At 36.2% G+C, this 18,368-nt stretch overlaps 1 protein-coding gene across 9 annotated transcripts in view; it reads left to right on the top strand.

Moving 5' to 3' along the window:
- ARID1B (AT-rich interaction domain 1B) overlaps positions 1-18,368 on the top strand; it is a 489,414-nt gene that overhangs the window by 443,857 nt on the left and 27,189 nt on the right. For 7 of the 9 annotated variants that reach the window (XM_058168923.1, XM_058168915.1, XM_058168857.1 and 4 more), the window contains 4 exons: positions 2,914-3,020; positions 3,829-3,987; positions 12,385-12,594; positions 14,152-14,356. In XM_058168923.1, coding sequence (XP_058024906.1) covers positions 2,914-3,020; positions 3,829-3,987; positions 12,385-12,594; positions 14,152-14,356 — 681 coding nt within the window. The remainder of the gene's footprint in view (positions 1-2,913; positions 3,021-3,828; positions 3,988-12,384; positions 12,595-14,151; positions 14,357-18,368) is intronic. The other 2 variants (XM_058168891.1, XM_058168911.1) reach the window with 1 other exon arrangement.

Here is an 18,368-nt window from a genome sequence, read left to right as displayed (position 1 = left end):
TCTTCCTCGCGGAACTTCTCCCTAGCAGAGTGAGAGAGAAGTTCCCTGAGGCTGGGCTCCAGCACGAATGTCCAAAAGCTCGGAAGACGGAACCTCTTGTTCCAGTGACTGACCTAGATTGGATCCTGCAACTTTACCCTGGGACATGTATATTCAACTTCATTCATGAGTGTTTTTACTGTACATTGAAGAATGAATTTAAAAAAATAACTACTAACAGCATTTGCTGTGAAACTTTGATTTTATAGGAAACATTGAATAAATTACACACATACATAATAGTGTGTGTGTGTGTGTGTGTGTGTGTGTGTGTGTAGGTCTTTGGCTATTCGGGTTTTCTCCCGCGTAAAATTGGAAGTGTCTTGGCGAAGTTTCAACAAAGTCGAACTGATAACACCAGCCTGAAGATGACGAATGATACTTCGTCGAAACGTCGCCAAGACACTTCCAATTTTACGCAGGACAAAATCCGAATAACCAAAGACCTACATACAAACACCCGCGAAAACCTCAGAAAACAAATGTGTGTGTGTGTATGTGTGTGTGTGATTGTGTGTGTGTAAAACTTTTTATCTGTAACCTTTAACTGGGTAAAACAGTATGTGATAGGACAAAACTTTGTCAAAAAAGGTACCTTTACCTGCTGGGGAAGGGGAAGAGGGAGGGAGGGAGGGAGGAAAGAAGGAAGGAAGGAAGGAAGGAAGGAAGGAAGGAAGGAAGGAAGGAAGGAAGGAAGGAAGGAAGGAAGGATTTCCAGTGCTTACTACCAGCTTCCCATGAGAAAACACAATGGGGAGGCCAGCAGGAAGACGGAAGTCACTCCTGCTTCCACTGCTTTTTGCCCTACCCATAGTCATTGTGTTCCTCTCTTTAGGTAAGTAAATATATCTGAAATGATGACCCAACAGGGCACAGGTTGTCTAGTATACACTATAGATAATCATCAACTTATGACCAATTTTTAGCAACAATTCAAAGTTACTATGAATCCCTCAAAAGGTACTGACAAACCAGTTCTAAAGTTCATCTCCACCCCACCCCACCCCAGTGCAGTCATGTGCACATTTTGGGTGCTTGGCAACCACCTGCAACTGACCTGCATTTATGGGCATTTGCAGTATCCCACAGTCTCACAACTGAATTATGACTTCTTCTTTTTTGCCAAAAACCAGCATTTACTTCCAGTTTCCAGCAAAAAAAGCTCCAGAAGCAAACAATGGGTTCATCTAATGACTGCAGATTTGCTTAAAGCAGCAGTTTTGCTTAATGACTGTAGTGATTCACTTAATGTCCCCCACTAAAACTCAGGTCGATCATATGGTTGACACACTTTATGATCATCATGACTTTCAACCATAATGGACAGTCTCCATTACAGTCATAAGTCAAGGATTACCTGTATGGTTTTCAATTATTTCTAGAAAATATTTGCAAGTATAAGAGGACTTGCTGGTTGGTTGGTTTTTTTGTGCTTTAGGGTTAAGCACATATAGTCACAACTGTATATCTTGAATTTTACACGGTTGTGTGTCTGTGGAGTGTATCCCACAGCCATACTGGTACCTATCTCTAATCCAAAACAGAATGTAGAAAAATCATAGGAGAAAGAGGCAAAGATAGAAGAACCATGAAAAGAGAATGGAAATGGGATTAGAAGATTGACTCAGGAATGCAGTTTCAGACTATGGATATTCATCAAGAAAGTACCTTAACTTAAACACTTCTGCTGTTTAAATATGTGAATATACTATAAAATGAAATGTAAGATATAATTTGATTCAACCATTTTTTTTCCTCTTGAAGTTTGAAATAGGAAATTTCCGTGATGAGCAGCAAATAGCCTTATAACTTACTTCTCACATCCTTCCAACACTAGGAAGAAAACGAACATTTCTGAGGCATACCTCTGTGATATGGCTACATAAGTGTTACTTGAACAAGAATTATCAATATTAGAATACACTGTATTCCCAACTGGCGTCTTTAGAGCTGAATGTTCATGTCAGCCACTGAGAGATCTATGAAATAATTTACCTGTTAAAGAACGTAGCACAGTTAAGTCTATTGCAGGCCAGGCATTTGTTAACTAGAAGGTTGGTAGAATATTACAAAGCGCTTACTAATGTAATTGTAAGGCTTTCATTCTGAAACTGTAATGCATTGCAATTTTCAATTCAGTGCCTTAATGTATTAATTGTAATAGCTGATGTGACAGTGATTCTAATAAAGTCCTGTCGGATCTGTAAAATGATCCATGGATGCAGAAGTTTAATACACATGCCCAGTTTTCTTGTAAAAAAAAAGGGGGGGGTGTCTTAAGGTTAGAAATGAGAATAAAGGGAGGAGTAAATCTTTGGATTATCAGAATCACTTAAATCCATTTAAATAAACAAATCACACATTACTCTTTTATTACAGTCCCAGCTTTCTTGGTCTCCAGTGCTTTAGTGTGCTGTTTTGTTCTGTTCAAGAAATACTCAGTATTTTGACGTTTATTGTAAATGCATCTAATTACAGTAGCTTTTCAGTAGTACTGATGTTCCATAATGGGTGACTGCATTCTGTATGCGAAAGTAGCATGACTGATAAAAATTCTCATAAAATTGAACATAGTTATATTTGAGATAACTCATCTAATGCTTCAACAGTGTTTGCCAGCTCACAAATCAAAGATGGGCTTAATAAAATTGGTCGTCATTTTCCAGAATGAATCTGGCATATGTGGGTGCAAAGAGTTGTGCAATTGCGTTCCCTTAAGAAACGTGTAATTCATTTTCAAAATCTATTTGCTGAGATACAAAACTCTTCCCAGCTTCCATAAGAGAAAGAACATCCACCTTTTCTGACCGTCTTATGCCATCAGTTGGGGGTAGAAGGAAGTTACCTTTAATCATGTCTCCTGTTTTCAATTAGCACCCATGGGTCTTGCAGATTTGATGACTCAAGGCGAGTCCAAATTGCCCGTTCCTCTCAAACCAGATGGAAAAGAAGAAGGACCTCCCCAGCCAGAAAGCAAAAAGGTATTTCCTTCCCTTGCATGCATTCTTGGTTTGGCATAGCAGAACTCTGTGGCTTTGTCCTTTGTTCTATGATTTGAGCTTGCTCTTTCAGTTCTTTCCTGCATGTCTTTTTTCCCATTCATGTGCAATCTATTATTTTGGTTTTATTCTTTTCCTTATCTGGATCTGAAAGTTACTAGTTCTTATGGCATTACCTTGGGAGGTGGGGAAATAAAGCTTAGTAAAATCTTTTAAGGGGGGTTCAATTAATCCCTGAGTGGGAAAAAGTGGAACTTATCTTGGCCTTGGTACTTGGCAACCATGTTTCCTCTGTCTTCCATTATAGCTTCCGGTTTTGGCCGTTTCAATAGCCACAGCATACTTTAATCCTTTGCTTTATTTCCTTATTTGATAAAAATAAGATGACCAGCTTTCTTTATATTTTTTCTCTCTCCCCCTCTTTCTTTCTTTCTTTCTTTCTTTCTTTCTTTCTTTCTTTCTTTCTTTCTTTCTTTCTTTCTCTCTCTCTCTCTCTCTTTCTCTCTCTTTATCTCATGAGGGGAAACCCCTGCTTGATGCTCCATTTAGCTTGACGAAGGCATGGTGGCATAGCAGCTTAAGCTAAGCATCCGGCAAAATTGCAAGATTATGATGATAAATGTTGTTTTAAGGCATATGTACATTATACGTGTGTGTTTTTTCCTCTGTGTGTCTCTGTTTATATTTCATATAGTTAAAAAAATGGTCAGTCTGTTAAACTGGATGTATTTTTTTTCCTTTTTAATAAAGTTTGCCCTGCCTTTGTCCTTTTTTTATTCCTCTACCACAGGATAGCTACAGCTCTCAGGGTATTTCTCAGCCCCCAACCCCAGGCAACCTGCCAGTCCCTTCCCCAATGTCCCCAAGTTCTGCTAGCATCTCCTCATTTCATGGAGATGAAAGTGATAGCATTGGCAGCCCAGGCTGGCCAAAGACTCCATCAAGCCCTGTAAGTGGCTCTGGCTTTTGTTTTTTTGGGGTTTTTTGGTATTTATTAATATTTTAATGCTTGCTTGTCTGTTTTATAGATTCTTCATTATTTATCCGCTAAAGGATTTGTTTAATGTAAGCAGAGGCTAAATTCTGCTCTTGGTTCTCTACGTGCAGCTCATCCCTTCTTTCGCTCAGGTTTAGGTGGGAGTTGAGCTTGCTTGACTGAGGGCAAAATTTGGCCCAGCCCAATTTTAAATAACCGATGTTGTGAAGCAAATCTTTCTCTCATAATGCATCAGCTTACAAAGCATGCTTTCTGTGTTGATCAGGACATTCTGTCGCTGTTATGGGGTCCAAACTCTTAACAAACTAAAGGGATTTTCAATTGGTCATAAATAGCATAGCAATCTAAAAATTCATTTCTTCTGGTCTCAAAAACATTGTTGTTCTCACTTGTGTGCATTACAGAACAACGTAGATCATAATTTCTAAGCAGCCAAATATACTTGCCACATTAGAAAGTTATTCTTGGAATGGGTGAAATCTTGCAAAGTGTAAATATAGCTTTTATACAGCATTTTAACAAGAACAGTGTTTGTTACAAAGATTTCAGATATACCAAAGCTTAACTAATTTTCCTCAACTACTTTTTTTATTGTAACATTAAGAAAAATATTTCTGCTTTTAAGAAATTTTTGCTGTGTGATATAACATGAATGCTGAAAAGTGTCACTAATTTGTTATAAAGTTCAGCTGAGTGCAAATGTCTTGATTTTTATGTGACATTTAATGGAAATAGCATTTAAAAAGACAAGAATGAAAGAATGTATAAAATGAAACATTATTTCTCTGCAGTATTTTTTTAAAAAATATGTATTTTCACCTTGTAGATGCATCAGTAAAAAAATGTTTAGAGGCCTCCAAAATCAGCATTCCAAATCTAGCTCATGCCAAATTACCATTTTTAAAAACTAATTTGCCTATATATTTTTAAAAATGGGGGAGGGAATGCTGTGACCCACTCCACATAATTGCTCATTATTGGCCAAAAAGAAAATCATAGACTATTCTGACATGATGACATGTACACAAGATTGGCCTTCTCAGCTTAGTGTTCTCAAATGTGTTGAGGCTACAATTCCTGGTATTCTACAAACACTTCCCCCCCCCCACTTTCCTTACTGGGAGTTCTGGCAATTGCAGTTTCAGCATACCCCAGGTAGTCCTCGACGTACGACCACAATTAAGCCCAGAATTTCTCTTGCTAAGTGAAACAGTTGTTAAGTGAATTTTGCCTCATTTTACAACCTTTCTTGCCACAGTTGTAAAGTGAGTCACTGCAATTGTTAAGTTAGTATCATGGTTGTAAAGTGAATCTGGCTTCCCCACTGACTTTGCTTGTCAGAAGATCACAGAAGATGATCAAAAGAGCCCGAGATATTGCAACCATCATAAGTAATGAGCCAGTTGCCAAGCGTCCCAATCTTGATCACATGATCAAAAATAAGTGTGAAAAATGGTCACGAGTCACTTTTTTCAGTGCTGCTGTTAAACTTCAAACAATAAATCAAGGATTACCTTTAGTTTATGGAAAGGCTACTTAAACTTTATGGAGGCAAAGAGGGCTACTCTTTCTTCCAGACCTGTTTCCTTGACATCTTTGGGTTAATTGTAATTTCTAGTTTTTTAGGTGAAGCTTAGGAGTACTTGATGTCTTGGAAACAGGACTTCTGTTTCCGATTGCCTTCCTTCGCTCTCTTTCTCTCTAAATTCTTTCCAAAGAAAATATAAATGCAATTAAAAAGGCCAGTGTAAAAGATCATCGGATTATTATTTTTTTACATCTATGCTCATAATCCTTTATATCTAGTGTAAAAACATCAGGAGTAACAGAAAAAAACTGAGGACGGGTAAAAGAATTGAAATCAGGTAGTAACGTTTGAATCCTTCAGAACATTTGGCTTTGAGTCTCAGAAGGCATCTTTCTGGTCTATGCTCAAAAGTAGCTATTCTTAACTAGAAGTCTAAATACCAACTCTACAAACTGTGGGTTGTTATATTAGATGGGGATACATTAAGTGCACAGAATGTCAATCCTTTAAAACATTTTTTGGAAATGTAAAAGATCTTTGGGGAGAAAATATTCATCCATGTGCTTTTTTAGCTATTATATATCCCCAGGGAGAGTATTAGAAGTGCATATTTCTGTTTTTGTAATAATTAAAGAGAACCACTTCAGATTTTTTTTGAAGGAAGGAAATGGAAGGAATTACCTTTTTATTTTCGATTGAAGTAAACATTGTTATGTTCTAGAGCTTTTAGAAATTAATTCAAAACTTTAACAAAAGGCAACATTTTGAAAGGACTTGGGAAAGTAGAAAACCTGAGTCACAATTGTCCTTTGATTTCAGTGGAAATTATTTGAAAAAACAGAGTCACAGGCTAAAGTGCTCATGTGAGTATCACTAAATATATTAGTATTACCCAGTAATATTCTAGATGAGATGGGTGGCACATAAATTTAATAAATATTTAAACAAATATATTTCTAAATTAACTTCTGTTTCCTACCAGGAACAATTACAATATATATCTTTTTCACAACGTGCAATATGCTGGTCACAATAAGGACCCATTATTAATACAAAAATTAGAGTAGATACATGACATCCTGAACAGGTTAATAATTGCAATTATCAATATCAAAAGCCCTGCATCTAACGGATGGACACCTAATATATATAATGAGTATCAAATGTTTGTAGTTATGTAATTGTAATTATAAGCAATGATTAGGGTAACAATAGACACGCAGAATAATCAGCAGCGGGGGTTGGCTTTCTGTCAGTATTGCATTTTGGACAATCCAAATAACAGATACAAATTCCAAACTGATAGAAAATAATCAGGACTCTTACAGTGAGGAAGATGCAGTATTGACAGCAGGATGTTCGTAAGTAAAAACATGGTCCGAAAAATATATTCTCTTTCTAATAACTGTATTTCCCTATACAATGTGCCATATTGTCACAATATATAAACTTTAGCTGAAATGTCTTGCATGTACACATGCAAAGACTATAGTGCAGGGTTTCAAACTTGTGTCATCACGGTAGCGTCACATGAAATATTGCGCTAAACCGGGTATGGGCGTAGCCAGTGCGTGACACATCTGGGCCACAGGCCGTGAGTTTCACACCCCTTCCATAATGCAATGTCTTTAGAACACCTTATATGAAGAGAATATGCAAACTTGGGCTAGTACAAGTAGTTCTGATTTAGCAGCCACAATTGGGATTGGCAACTTGGTTGTTAAGTGAAGAGATTCACTAAGTTAAACCATGACTGTGCTTATGATCTTATTTCCTATAGACTGCAAAAGTAATAAATGTGAGGACTGACTGGTCAAAAAGTTACTTTTTCTATTTGTTTATTTGATTTTCTATTCCACATTTATTATTGTGTATAAATAACTGAAGATAATGCACTAATACTCCTCTTTTACTTTACTTTACTTTTCCCATAACAACAACCCTGTGAAGTGGGTTGGGCTGAGAGAGAGTGACTGGCCCAAAGACACCCAGACAGTTTTCCGTGCCTAAGGCAGGACTAGAGCTCATGGTCTCCTAGTTCTAGGCCAGCACCTTAACCATTAAACCAAACTAGCACTCATCACCAAACTGGGTCTCATCTCATAACAGTGAACAGTCACTAAATAAGGCAGTCACTAAACGAGGATTATCTGTAAACGCAATCTCCAGGTGTATAAATTATGTTACATAAAAAGACAGAGAAATATTATCTCCATTTTCATAGTTTTGTAATGTTGAATGATATGAAAACTACTGATTAAAATATATTAGATACAGAAGTTATAAGTTTTATCTCATCGTATTATGCCTCATTTCCATTGAAGAAATGGCACAACTGAATCCTCCTCTTTCTGTGTTTGCCCAAGCAAGCCAAAATCTGTTGTAGGGAGCTGCTGGTGGTCCTTTAGAACAGGGGTCTCCAACTTTGGTCCCTTTAAGACTTGTGGACTTCAACTCCCAGAGTTGAAGTCCTCAGCCAGCAAAGCTGGCTGAGGGACTCAGGGAGTTGAAGTCCACAAGTCTTAAAGGGACCAAGGTTGGAGACCCCTGCTTTAGAACACATGTGGGAGGCATATGGGGCAGCATTGAATGTAGCTTTATATGATGTGTTGATTTTCTTCCAAAAATTCTTAAGAATTTATCATCATACACCAGGATATTTTTTTTTATCCTGTCAAAAGTATTTATTGTGTATCAAATAAATCCACCTCTGGTTGTTATTTGTTTTTTACCATTTACTTCAGCATTGATTGTTAAACTGAATTTAGTTTATAGTTTAATAGTTTTAGGGTATAATAAACCTTATAAAATAAAAGACTTCCCTTTAAGGGAAGATGGACTTTCCGTTCAGTCTGGCCATATGAGGCTCCTGTAATTTGTGCTTGACTGAACAGTAGCATGTGCAAAATGTGAAATTTTAATGTGTTTTGCTGTAGGGCTTAAGCAGTAGAAAATCAAGTTTTCTATGGGAAGATTTCCCCTTTTTTCTTCTCAAAGTTAATATTTCATTTTAAAAGAAAATTGCACCACTTCACTGTGCTTGACAGCCTGAAAGCTCCTGCAGTGAGAAGTCCTTCTTACCTTCTGTAAATTGTGATGTTTTCAGATTAAGTTGTCACTTTGTGGCCTGCACCATCTCATTGAAAAGTGACTTTTCTTTATGTATGTAGACAGTACAAATGTCCAGCAAAGAAAAGATTTTAAGCTACTTTCCATTCTTGGGTGATTTAGTGTTGTAACAAGAAGTATTTCACTGTGTAAAATTGAAAACCTCTCTTCGGCCATTAAGTCTGAATGTTCCTTGCAATAGGCAATTGGTTCAGGAGCAGAGTGAAAAATTAAGGATTGTATTAAACTTAGATAACATTTGTGCCATTATAAAACATGATATCACGAGTGAGGAAGTACAAAAACTAATGAACAACACTGATATTAGCTGCAATAATTAGTTATTCATGAGAGTATACATTTTTTGTCAACTCTCTTCTGAATTATTGTTCAAAACAGCACATTGAAAACTGGATTCAACTTGAAAGTGACCTTTTCCAAAGAACATTTAATATCTGCAATATAGCTAGAATTCTTTTTGTTTCTTTTTTGAAGCAAACGGTTTTCTTTTTTTAAAAAAAGAAGCTTGCTACTTAGTGCTTTGAATGCCTGATATATGAAGGAAATAGCATCCTTCTGAATTAAGAAATGCAACCACGTTATATGGCACCATGCTTTGTGCCAGGACGTTCTTCCACTGCAGTTCTTTATTTGCATCTAGTAAAGCAAATTCAGTTGTGTTAATTAATAATTGTCCCATAGTTAAATATGCTAAAAGGAGATCTGACATTGTCCTTTATTTCACAATGTGATAGACACTGTTACAGCCAGGAAGCATTACAGTGAATAAATTAGAATTCTGTATGTAAGGTAAAAAGCTTTAGAGGCAGGCTGATTTAGTTAATTAAAAGCCATGGACCCAGTCTACATAAAATGAAACAGTATACTTCAGTGGTAGAATTCTAAGTTTATTTTAAATCTCCTGTGAAATCAATGTGACCTAGAAATGTTTGACTCTGCTCATTTTCCTGCCAGCAGCTTATACTGCCTCCTAAATCATCCAACCATCATTCTGCCAAAATAACAGTAATGGAGACAAGCTTTATATCACTTAATAATGGCTAGATGATGCTAGATGTTTAAACCATTCATGGGGAGATGGCCTCTGACTGGCCTTAGAAATACTGCGATCACTTGAAATTTAAAAAAATCTGATCTAAATATCTAGTAAGTGTTCATGTTTCATGTTCAAGCCAGATGACTTTCCAAATTTTGGGTCTTTATGAAATTGATAATCCAGTTTTGCAACCAGCTAGGATGTACAGACAGATGTTCTTGAGGCACATAATTATTCATTTTCTGCAAATCAAGAGACTAGATTACAATTATAAGTATGCCAGGTATGAAAACACAAACTTGCAGATTCTATTCATGGAGGCACTGGAGCCAACAGAAATTTTGGATTGAAGGAAATGGAATAGTTTTTTTGTTTGTTTTTTTACTGGAACAGCCTGAAAGAAAGGTGAGTTGGAGAAGATAGCCACTCCATCTTCTTCAAACACCTACAAAATTCCATTGAATAACACAAGGCTAGACATAAAACTGTTTACATATTTACTGAATGATGTAAGAATAAGCTTCGGTGCCTGGATACGGGTGGCAGACTACTGTTGTGACCCAGACCCAAGTAGGTAGCAACAAACTCAGTCTGTGATAAAATAAACTTTATTCGAACAGTTGGGAATTACTTCATTCCCAGCGTAGTTCAACTCAAAGTAAAACAAAGGCCTCCCAAACACAAATTCTTCAGTTATCACAAACCTTAGTCCAGTTAGGCAAACTGCCAAAGGCCCTTCCTGATAAATGTCCAGAAGTCACAAAAACAAAGATATTCATGAATCAGAGGACTTAGCTACAACGTTGTTTTCCAGCAAGCTGAAACACCGGTGCTGGTCTGTTTTAAGCCTTATGGGAGGGGCCAATCATCTCTTGGCCCTACTCCCGAGTTGTCCTCTCTGCTTGAGCTGCTCCTGCCTTTTGGCAGCTCTTCTCATGCGTACATTAGGAACAGACTCCTCCTGTTCCTCTGCCTCACTACTATCGGTCTCTGGAGGCTCTAGGGTCCGCATCTCACTTCCTGATGGCCCTGGAGTCACCTCAGTCTCATCGCTGTCCAACTCCATTGCCAGCTCCGTAGGCTGCTGATGGACCACAACAGTTCCATTCATCACCATGTAATGCTTCAGTCCTGTTTTTAATATTTATACCATGTAACCAGGGTTGCAGTGGCCCAGGGGTTAAGATGCTGGACTTATTGACCAGAAGGTTGGCATTTTGAGACCCAAGCGCCATGTGATGGGGTGAGCTCCTGTTCTTGCCCCAGCTCCTGCCAATCTAACAGTTTGAAAGCATGCAAATGCAAGCAGATAAATAAGTTCCACTTTGGTGAGGAAATAACAGTGTTCTGTGCACCTCAGCATTGAGTCATGCTGGCCACATGACCAGAAAAGTATCCAGACTTTTTTTTTTAATGATGGAACACATAGTACTCTGCTACCACTGGCTTCATAGTCAATCCCACATCTAACATTGCTGCACCATTAGTGTAGGAGTGTGCAATACTTTTCAGGCCAAAAGCAACATAGCTCTTTGAGTCTTCTAAAAAGTGGACAAGGGTAGGTTAAAAAAAGTAGGCAAGATAAAAGCAATAACTAATTCTGATCTAATTTGATTTAAACTCAATCATAATCCAGTTTCTTTAATTATTTAGTAATTGTCCCCTTTTTCTCCTTGCCTCCACCTGTAGCATAGAATTATCACAGTCAAGGCAGTTTTAGATTATTACTCTCCAAGTCTTTAAATAGTTGTCTAAAAATAAAAATAGTCTTTAAAAAGCTAATTCATCCTGAAAAAGAATACCATGTGCTTAGTTTCCAATGCCAAATGCACCAATTTTTCCAAGGGTTAAAATTAGTAAGAGAAATTCTTTTTGAGATAAAGTTACAGGTCCTGTTTGAGGAATTCTCCTACACATCATAATGATCAGGATAGTGTCATTGATGATAGAAAAAGAAGTCAAACAATAAAGAGGAAATAAAATGAATGTGGAACTTCGACGGATAGTAAATAGCTATTCTGGTCATTTAAACATTTCGTAAATATTTTTAACCATATAGACATAATAGGGAAGTGGGATAAAGAGGCATATGGAAAAGGAACTGTGCAATGAAGTTTAATTTAGCTGTCAAATCCAAGGTTAATAAATCAGGAAATAGTATTTAACTATATGTGGTTTTTTTACATATGAATTAGGAATTATGGTGAATAGTATTATGAAGTTACTGCCAGTTGTAGTTTTCTTGTTTGCTTCACTAGTGGTGTGAAGGACTAGATTTCTTTTAATTCTAATTATAGCAGAACTGATTTGAATGTGAACATTTGAATTATCTTGTGTTTCAGGTTTTCATTTTTTAATAGAGTGAAATTATTACTAACCTCAGGCATCATCAGAAACTTGCCTTCTGAGATCCAAAGCTTATCTGAATTAATATGAAAATGATAAAATTTGGAGTTTGGGCCCTTTGTTTTATAAATGAAATGCAGCATGTGGACAGAATGTATTGTTTGTGCCTGAACTAGTAGCCTTCATTCCTGTCTGTTGTGTGATAGCTTTAGTTTAACATCCTCCTTCGTCTATGTTGTATTAGTTTCTTACTACCATTTCCCTTCTCCCTCCCTTCCCCAACTTTCTTTTTGAAATGTATTTGCTTTAGAAATCAAGTTCCTCCAACACAACGGGGGAGAAGATCACCAAAATGTATGAGCTGGGAACTGAGCCAGAGCGGAAAGTTTGGGTGGATCGCTATCTCAACTTCATGGAAGAAAGGGGAACACCTGTAGCTGGTCTCCCTGCTGTTGGCAAGAAGCCACTGGATCTTTTTAGACTCTATGTTTGTGTTAAGGAGATTGGAGGCTTAGCCCAGGTGAGTGATTTCTGAGTGATGCAAGATTGTCTAGTGGCTTTAATCTTAACATTGCAGACAAAAGTAGAGACTACCCTTGAAATGCAACTTAATCTAACATTATTCTAATATGCATATTTTCAAAGACTGAAGATCGGGTACCTCTAGCTTCAAGAATAACATTTAAACATAGTGCAGAGAACCTCGGAATCCAGAATGGCAAAAATATCCAGTCAGAATTCAGATTATGTAATCTCAAGGAAGTGTTAAAATATATTAAAAGGATATGATTACCTTATTGGATTTCTTAATCGTCCAGTTAACTATCCCCAACCTCCATCTCCCCCAAATAACACTTTTCTGGTGGTACTAAATTCATTTTCATATTAAAAATGATGACAAATCCCTGCAGGTTTTTTTAGCAGCGTTTTTTCAGGTTTGCCATTGCCTCCTTCCTAGGGCTGAGAGGGAGTGACTGGCCCAACATCACCCATTTGGCTTTTTCCCTAACACAGAATTAGAATTCATGTCCCCTGAATTCTAACCAGTGCCTTAAACTGCCATTCCAAACTGTCTATGTTGAAATTTTGCTGGGGAAAAAAAGATGAGAATGAATTTAAACTTTATGCATAATCAGTGAAATGAGAGTGCTTATATAAATAACGCCTAATATAATTTTCTACACCAGTATGGAACATCTTGTAAATAATGACTGATTCATGCAAATGTGACTTCAAATACAGATACAGAAAGGAAAGCATATGGCTGTGTATGCTATAATTGAGAAACTATATAGGTGCATAGTTTGTTAGATTTTTTTTAACCATATACACATAACAGGGAATTGAAAAAAAAAATGCTGCAATGGATCTGCATAAAGGATGCATACAGTATACATTTTTGGTCTTCATACATCATCCGATTTTATTTAAGAAACACTTAGAATTTTAGTGTCATGCATTACCAATGAAATTCATTTCATTCATTAGTATCTTCTCTATACAATTTTTTTAATAAGTTCATAATCCATCTTTTCTTCTGCATAGTAAGTGCTTGTCTCCCTTATAAAGGGCCTGGAGTTTTAGCCCCTGAACCAGAAGTACTAGCTGAACAAACCTGGAGCTGCTATTTTGAAGAAGTTTGAAGATGTTAAAGCACTTCAATAATATCTTTATTATTGCCATTGAAAATTTGTTTTTAAAAGCTATTTTTTTAAAAAAAACACAATACTCAGATGTTATGTTTGTGTGTCAGAGGAACACAAAGTATATAAAATAAATTCGATCACACTACACATCGCAAGCTCATTGAAAGCATAAAAAGTAGAGATGTAAATAGCAAAGCATTTTATATAGTGAAAGTAAGTTTTTTTAATGGTTTGGTAAGTGCAGATAATGTTTATGCATTATTAAGTGTGGAAATAATGGGTATTAGGGTTTTTTTGTTTTTTGAAAGACATTACATGTATGTTTTTTTCCCCTTTTCTGTCTTCAGATTTTTTATCAATCTACTTTGCTGCAGTTCAGTCAGTGTGCTATTTTATTTATTTGTGTCTTTGTTCCTTCCATCATTTCGTAGGTTAATAAAAATAAGAAGTGGCGTGAGCTGGCTACCAACCTAAACGTTGGCACTTCGAGCAGTGCAGCCAGTTCTTTGAAAAAACAATATATTCAATACCTCTTTGCCTTTGAATGCAAGATTGAACGAGGGGAGGAACCCCCTCCAGAAGTCTTCAGCACTGGAGATACTAAGAAACAAGCTAAGATTCAGCCGCCATCTCCTGGTAAGTTGAAGAACTACAGAAGCAATCTTCTTTAAAAAAAAAATGCACAGGAGATGGTGTTACTAAACAACTTAAATCTCATAAAAACATCTGCCACATGTAGATATTCCTAATTAATTTCTGAAGCTCATAAATGAGGGAGATTTTAGTAGTTCTTGATTACCTATGTCAACAGATCTCTTAAAGGATTTGCATATATTCATATTGACACTTGCAACTATCTGTCAAATCTGTACCGACATTCTGCATGTTAAATTTAGCTCCATTAATAAGTATTAAAAATGTTTACTACTAATTTCTAATGGAAGTAAAATGCACTCCACATTAACGAAGCAGAATCGGGCTGTATTTCCATTTTTATTTAACCTTTTTATAGCTGCAAAATTCTAATGGCATTGTTCCAGCAAATACTTTACAGCAAAGATTTAGTAAAATCTTTCTATGGACTTCTGTTGTTTTTACATTTCTTATTCGTAACATTTTATTTTCATTTATACGACATTTAATGTTGACAAACAAATGTTTACCATCAGTGATGAAGTTTGAGGCAGTGATTTACTCAGCAGCTCTGATATCATAGAAAACTGGGAAAGCATGTAGAGGGTTTTATTGTTTCTTTGTTTTGGAAATAATAGAAATATGAGAATAGAACTATTGGGTAGCATTAGACAGAAGGGAAAGCAAGAGCATAGATGCAGCAAATTGCAGATCAATAGCACTATCACTTAGACTTTTATACCACTTCAGAGTGCTCCACAGCCCATTCTAAGTGGTTTACAGAGTTAGCATATTGCCCCCAACAATCTGGGTCCTCATTTTACCCACCTCGGAAGGATGGAAGGCTGAGTCAACCTTGAACTGGTGACAATTGAACTGCCGAACTGCAGTCAGCAGAAGTAGCTTGCAGTACTCCATTCTAACCACTGTGCCACCACGACGCCTACAAAAATAGGAAGACCAAACAGGGATCATGGGAAAGTGAAATAATACATAATAGCCATATGCAATATTCCGGACTGGGTAACCTATTGAGTGAGATGTGTGGAAAGAAAGAGAAAATAAAAATAAAAATTGCTAGTAGCTGCAAAAAGTCTGAGAAACCCAAGGAAGGGGAGGAAGCATAATAAGGAAGCCTACTATAGGCCATAAAAATGTAACGTAAAGAATGCATGCTAGAAGTTTAAAGAAAGAGACTAAATGATGGGGTATCCATAGATAGTACTATTGTAATATAACTCAGTCAACCTGCTATTTTATTTGGTCATTAAGGGCACCTTCAATGGTTCCTCCAATATGATATTATATACTAGCGCTTGTGGACAGGAACAAACAGGTCAGTTTCCTTAAAAAGAATAGAAAAATAACTCTGAACACTGGGAAACAAACTAAAGAGTGCTTAGATCTCTTAGTTTTTTTGTCTGACAAGGTGACTATAAGTCAACAAAAAATACTTCATTTATAAGCAGCAATGGAAAATTCCCATACTAAACAATTATTCATAAAACTGGATTTTATTCATTCTGGAATTAATATTACTGTGGATGCTATTGCCTTAGGAAAATACTTAAGTATGTTCTGAGTGTATGTACACACCCACCTATAAATTTATATTTTTCAACTGAGAGCAATATTTATGTCTTATAATGAAGTGGGCTTCAGTCCAAGAAAGTTTATGTCATAAAACGAAGCTATCAGTCTTTAAAATATTACTTTCCAGAGATGAGAGCTATTTTTCCACCAGAAATACTAGAAAAATATTTGTTGTAGATTACCGTACTTGCTTTTTGTTGCAATGGAAGTAACCACAGGAAATATGCTGAGGAGTGAAACGGCAAACTTAAAATACTGGGATAAATTGAATAATAGCAACCCCATTGCTATAATATCTCTCTGAAAGCCTTATTGTGTCAATGATGGTGCTGGAACAGTTTAGTTTAGACCGATATTCCATAAACAAAAAGAATCAGTATTAGTGTTTCCATATAGTTGAACCAATGTGCCAATATTTACTTTTCATCATTACACCTCAATACCCTCTTAACAGCCCAAAGGAAACAGATTTCAAATGGAAAATCTAGCTTTACTTTGAGTAAATGGTATAGCAGAAAAATGTCAGAGTTCATGGTGTAAACATTTAGCCCACATTTAAAAGTCTTATCGGTATCATATTTAGTTCAGAAAGATATATTTAGACCAAATGGAAATTCCGTTTTCAAAACAGAGACATGATTACATCTGGGAAAAATTTCACCAAATATGAGTTGTTGTTCATAGATTTTACTGCTGAGTTAGGGATTTTACAAAATATGTAAGGTTTAGTCTCCTAATTTTCAACACTTGTTCTGTACAAGCAATTTATGGACACACCGACAGTGCAAAATATATGAAGAGAGTTAAAAAATGCATATTGGTGCTTGAAGAAAGGAAATAGAGAACTGTTAGTGTTTCAGCTTTCAGGTCTTTGAATCACAATTTATTCATAAAAAGTCAATTACTAAGCAGAATTCTCTTCAGCATATACTGAAGGGGAGAAAGGAATGTGTTTACCAAATTATGTTTTCCATATTCTTCCTAACTTACTGCTGGATCTATAATTGAATTTCACTTTACTGCATGCTAATTTGCAATGTTGAAAAAGCATCAGGACACAAAACAGCTACCATGGTGGCACTTTCCCATTCATAAATACCTGCCATTGTGGACGTGACTCCATTCACAAAATCCCTGCTCAAAGAAAATAAACTTTCTCATGAAAAAAGATAACAATGTAGAGGTGGAGAACAAGCTTTATGCTCTTTTGATATTCAGTTTTTACTCTGTATCCGTTTAATCAAAAGCAAACTAGGAATTGACAGAAAAATGTGCATGACAGACAAAACACCCACATATCCTTCGCATTCAACAACAACAATAATAACAACAAACAACAACAATAATTTCTTGTTTAGAACTTGAATTGTTAAGTTGTTACCAGTCCCAGACTGTGAATAAAATTGAAGATTAAATCTTAAATAACAATGATAATAATGATGATGATAATGATAATTATGATAATATTAATAAATGCCAGTAACAACAACAAATGCCGCTTATGCAATGAGAAAGACAAAACAGTGAATGACCTTATCAGTGGCTGCAGCAAAATCTCACAGACTGATTAGCTACAGCCAGAATTGATGCCAGAATTATACATTAGAAGCATTGCCAGAAGTTTGGGTTCGAATGCAGCAAAAATTACTGCAAACACCAAGAACTAAATTGACAAAAGTTCTTGAAAATGAGCAAGTCAAGATCTTGTAGGACTTTCGAATCCAAACAGACAGACATCTGGCCCACAACAAGCCTGACATCACTATGGAAAAGAAAAAAGTCTTGCATTGATATTGTAATATCAGGTGATGCACGAATTGAAGAGAAACAGTTAGAAAAAATAACAAACTACCACAATCTGCAAAACGAAGTTGAACTATCGTGGAGGAAGAAATCAATGGTTGTGCCGATAGTAATAGGAGCCCTTCGAGCAATACCAAAAGGTGAACTTATCAGACCTGAATATTCGGACTTGACAAAAAAACCCACCTTATTTGGAACTGCCTATATACTTTAACAACAACAGCTTAATTAAGATGTACTAGAAGTAGGCATATTATTTTGCATATTTTGATTTTCCAATTTAAAAAATAACTTCAAAAAAGTTAGGGACAGATTGAAAAAAAATATAACATGGACACAGAGGCTGGTAAAGTCTCACATCACAAACGCCCCTATAGTTATGTGATCAACATTGGCAACCAGCATGAATTTATAAGTGTGATTCATTTAATGACTGCAACAAAAAAGGCCATAAAATCACATGCAACTGACTTAACCACCACATCACAGACAAAGGTTCCAGACCCAATATATCATTAGAAGTCAAATTTGCAAAACATGTTTCCATCTTTTAAAATTCCAGCAGTCTTGAGCTGGCTCCTTAATTCAGGCCAATTGTTTTTGCATTTCATTTCAACTG

Source organism: Ahaetulla prasina, chromosome 1, assembly GCF_028640845.1.
Source record: "Ahaetulla prasina isolate Xishuangbanna chromosome 1, ASM2864084v1, whole genome shotgun sequence".
NCBI classification, from domain to species: Eukaryota; Metazoa; Chordata; class Lepidosauria; order Squamata; family Colubridae; genus Ahaetulla; species Ahaetulla prasina.
This window is presented reverse-complemented; position numbering and strand designations above follow the sequence as displayed.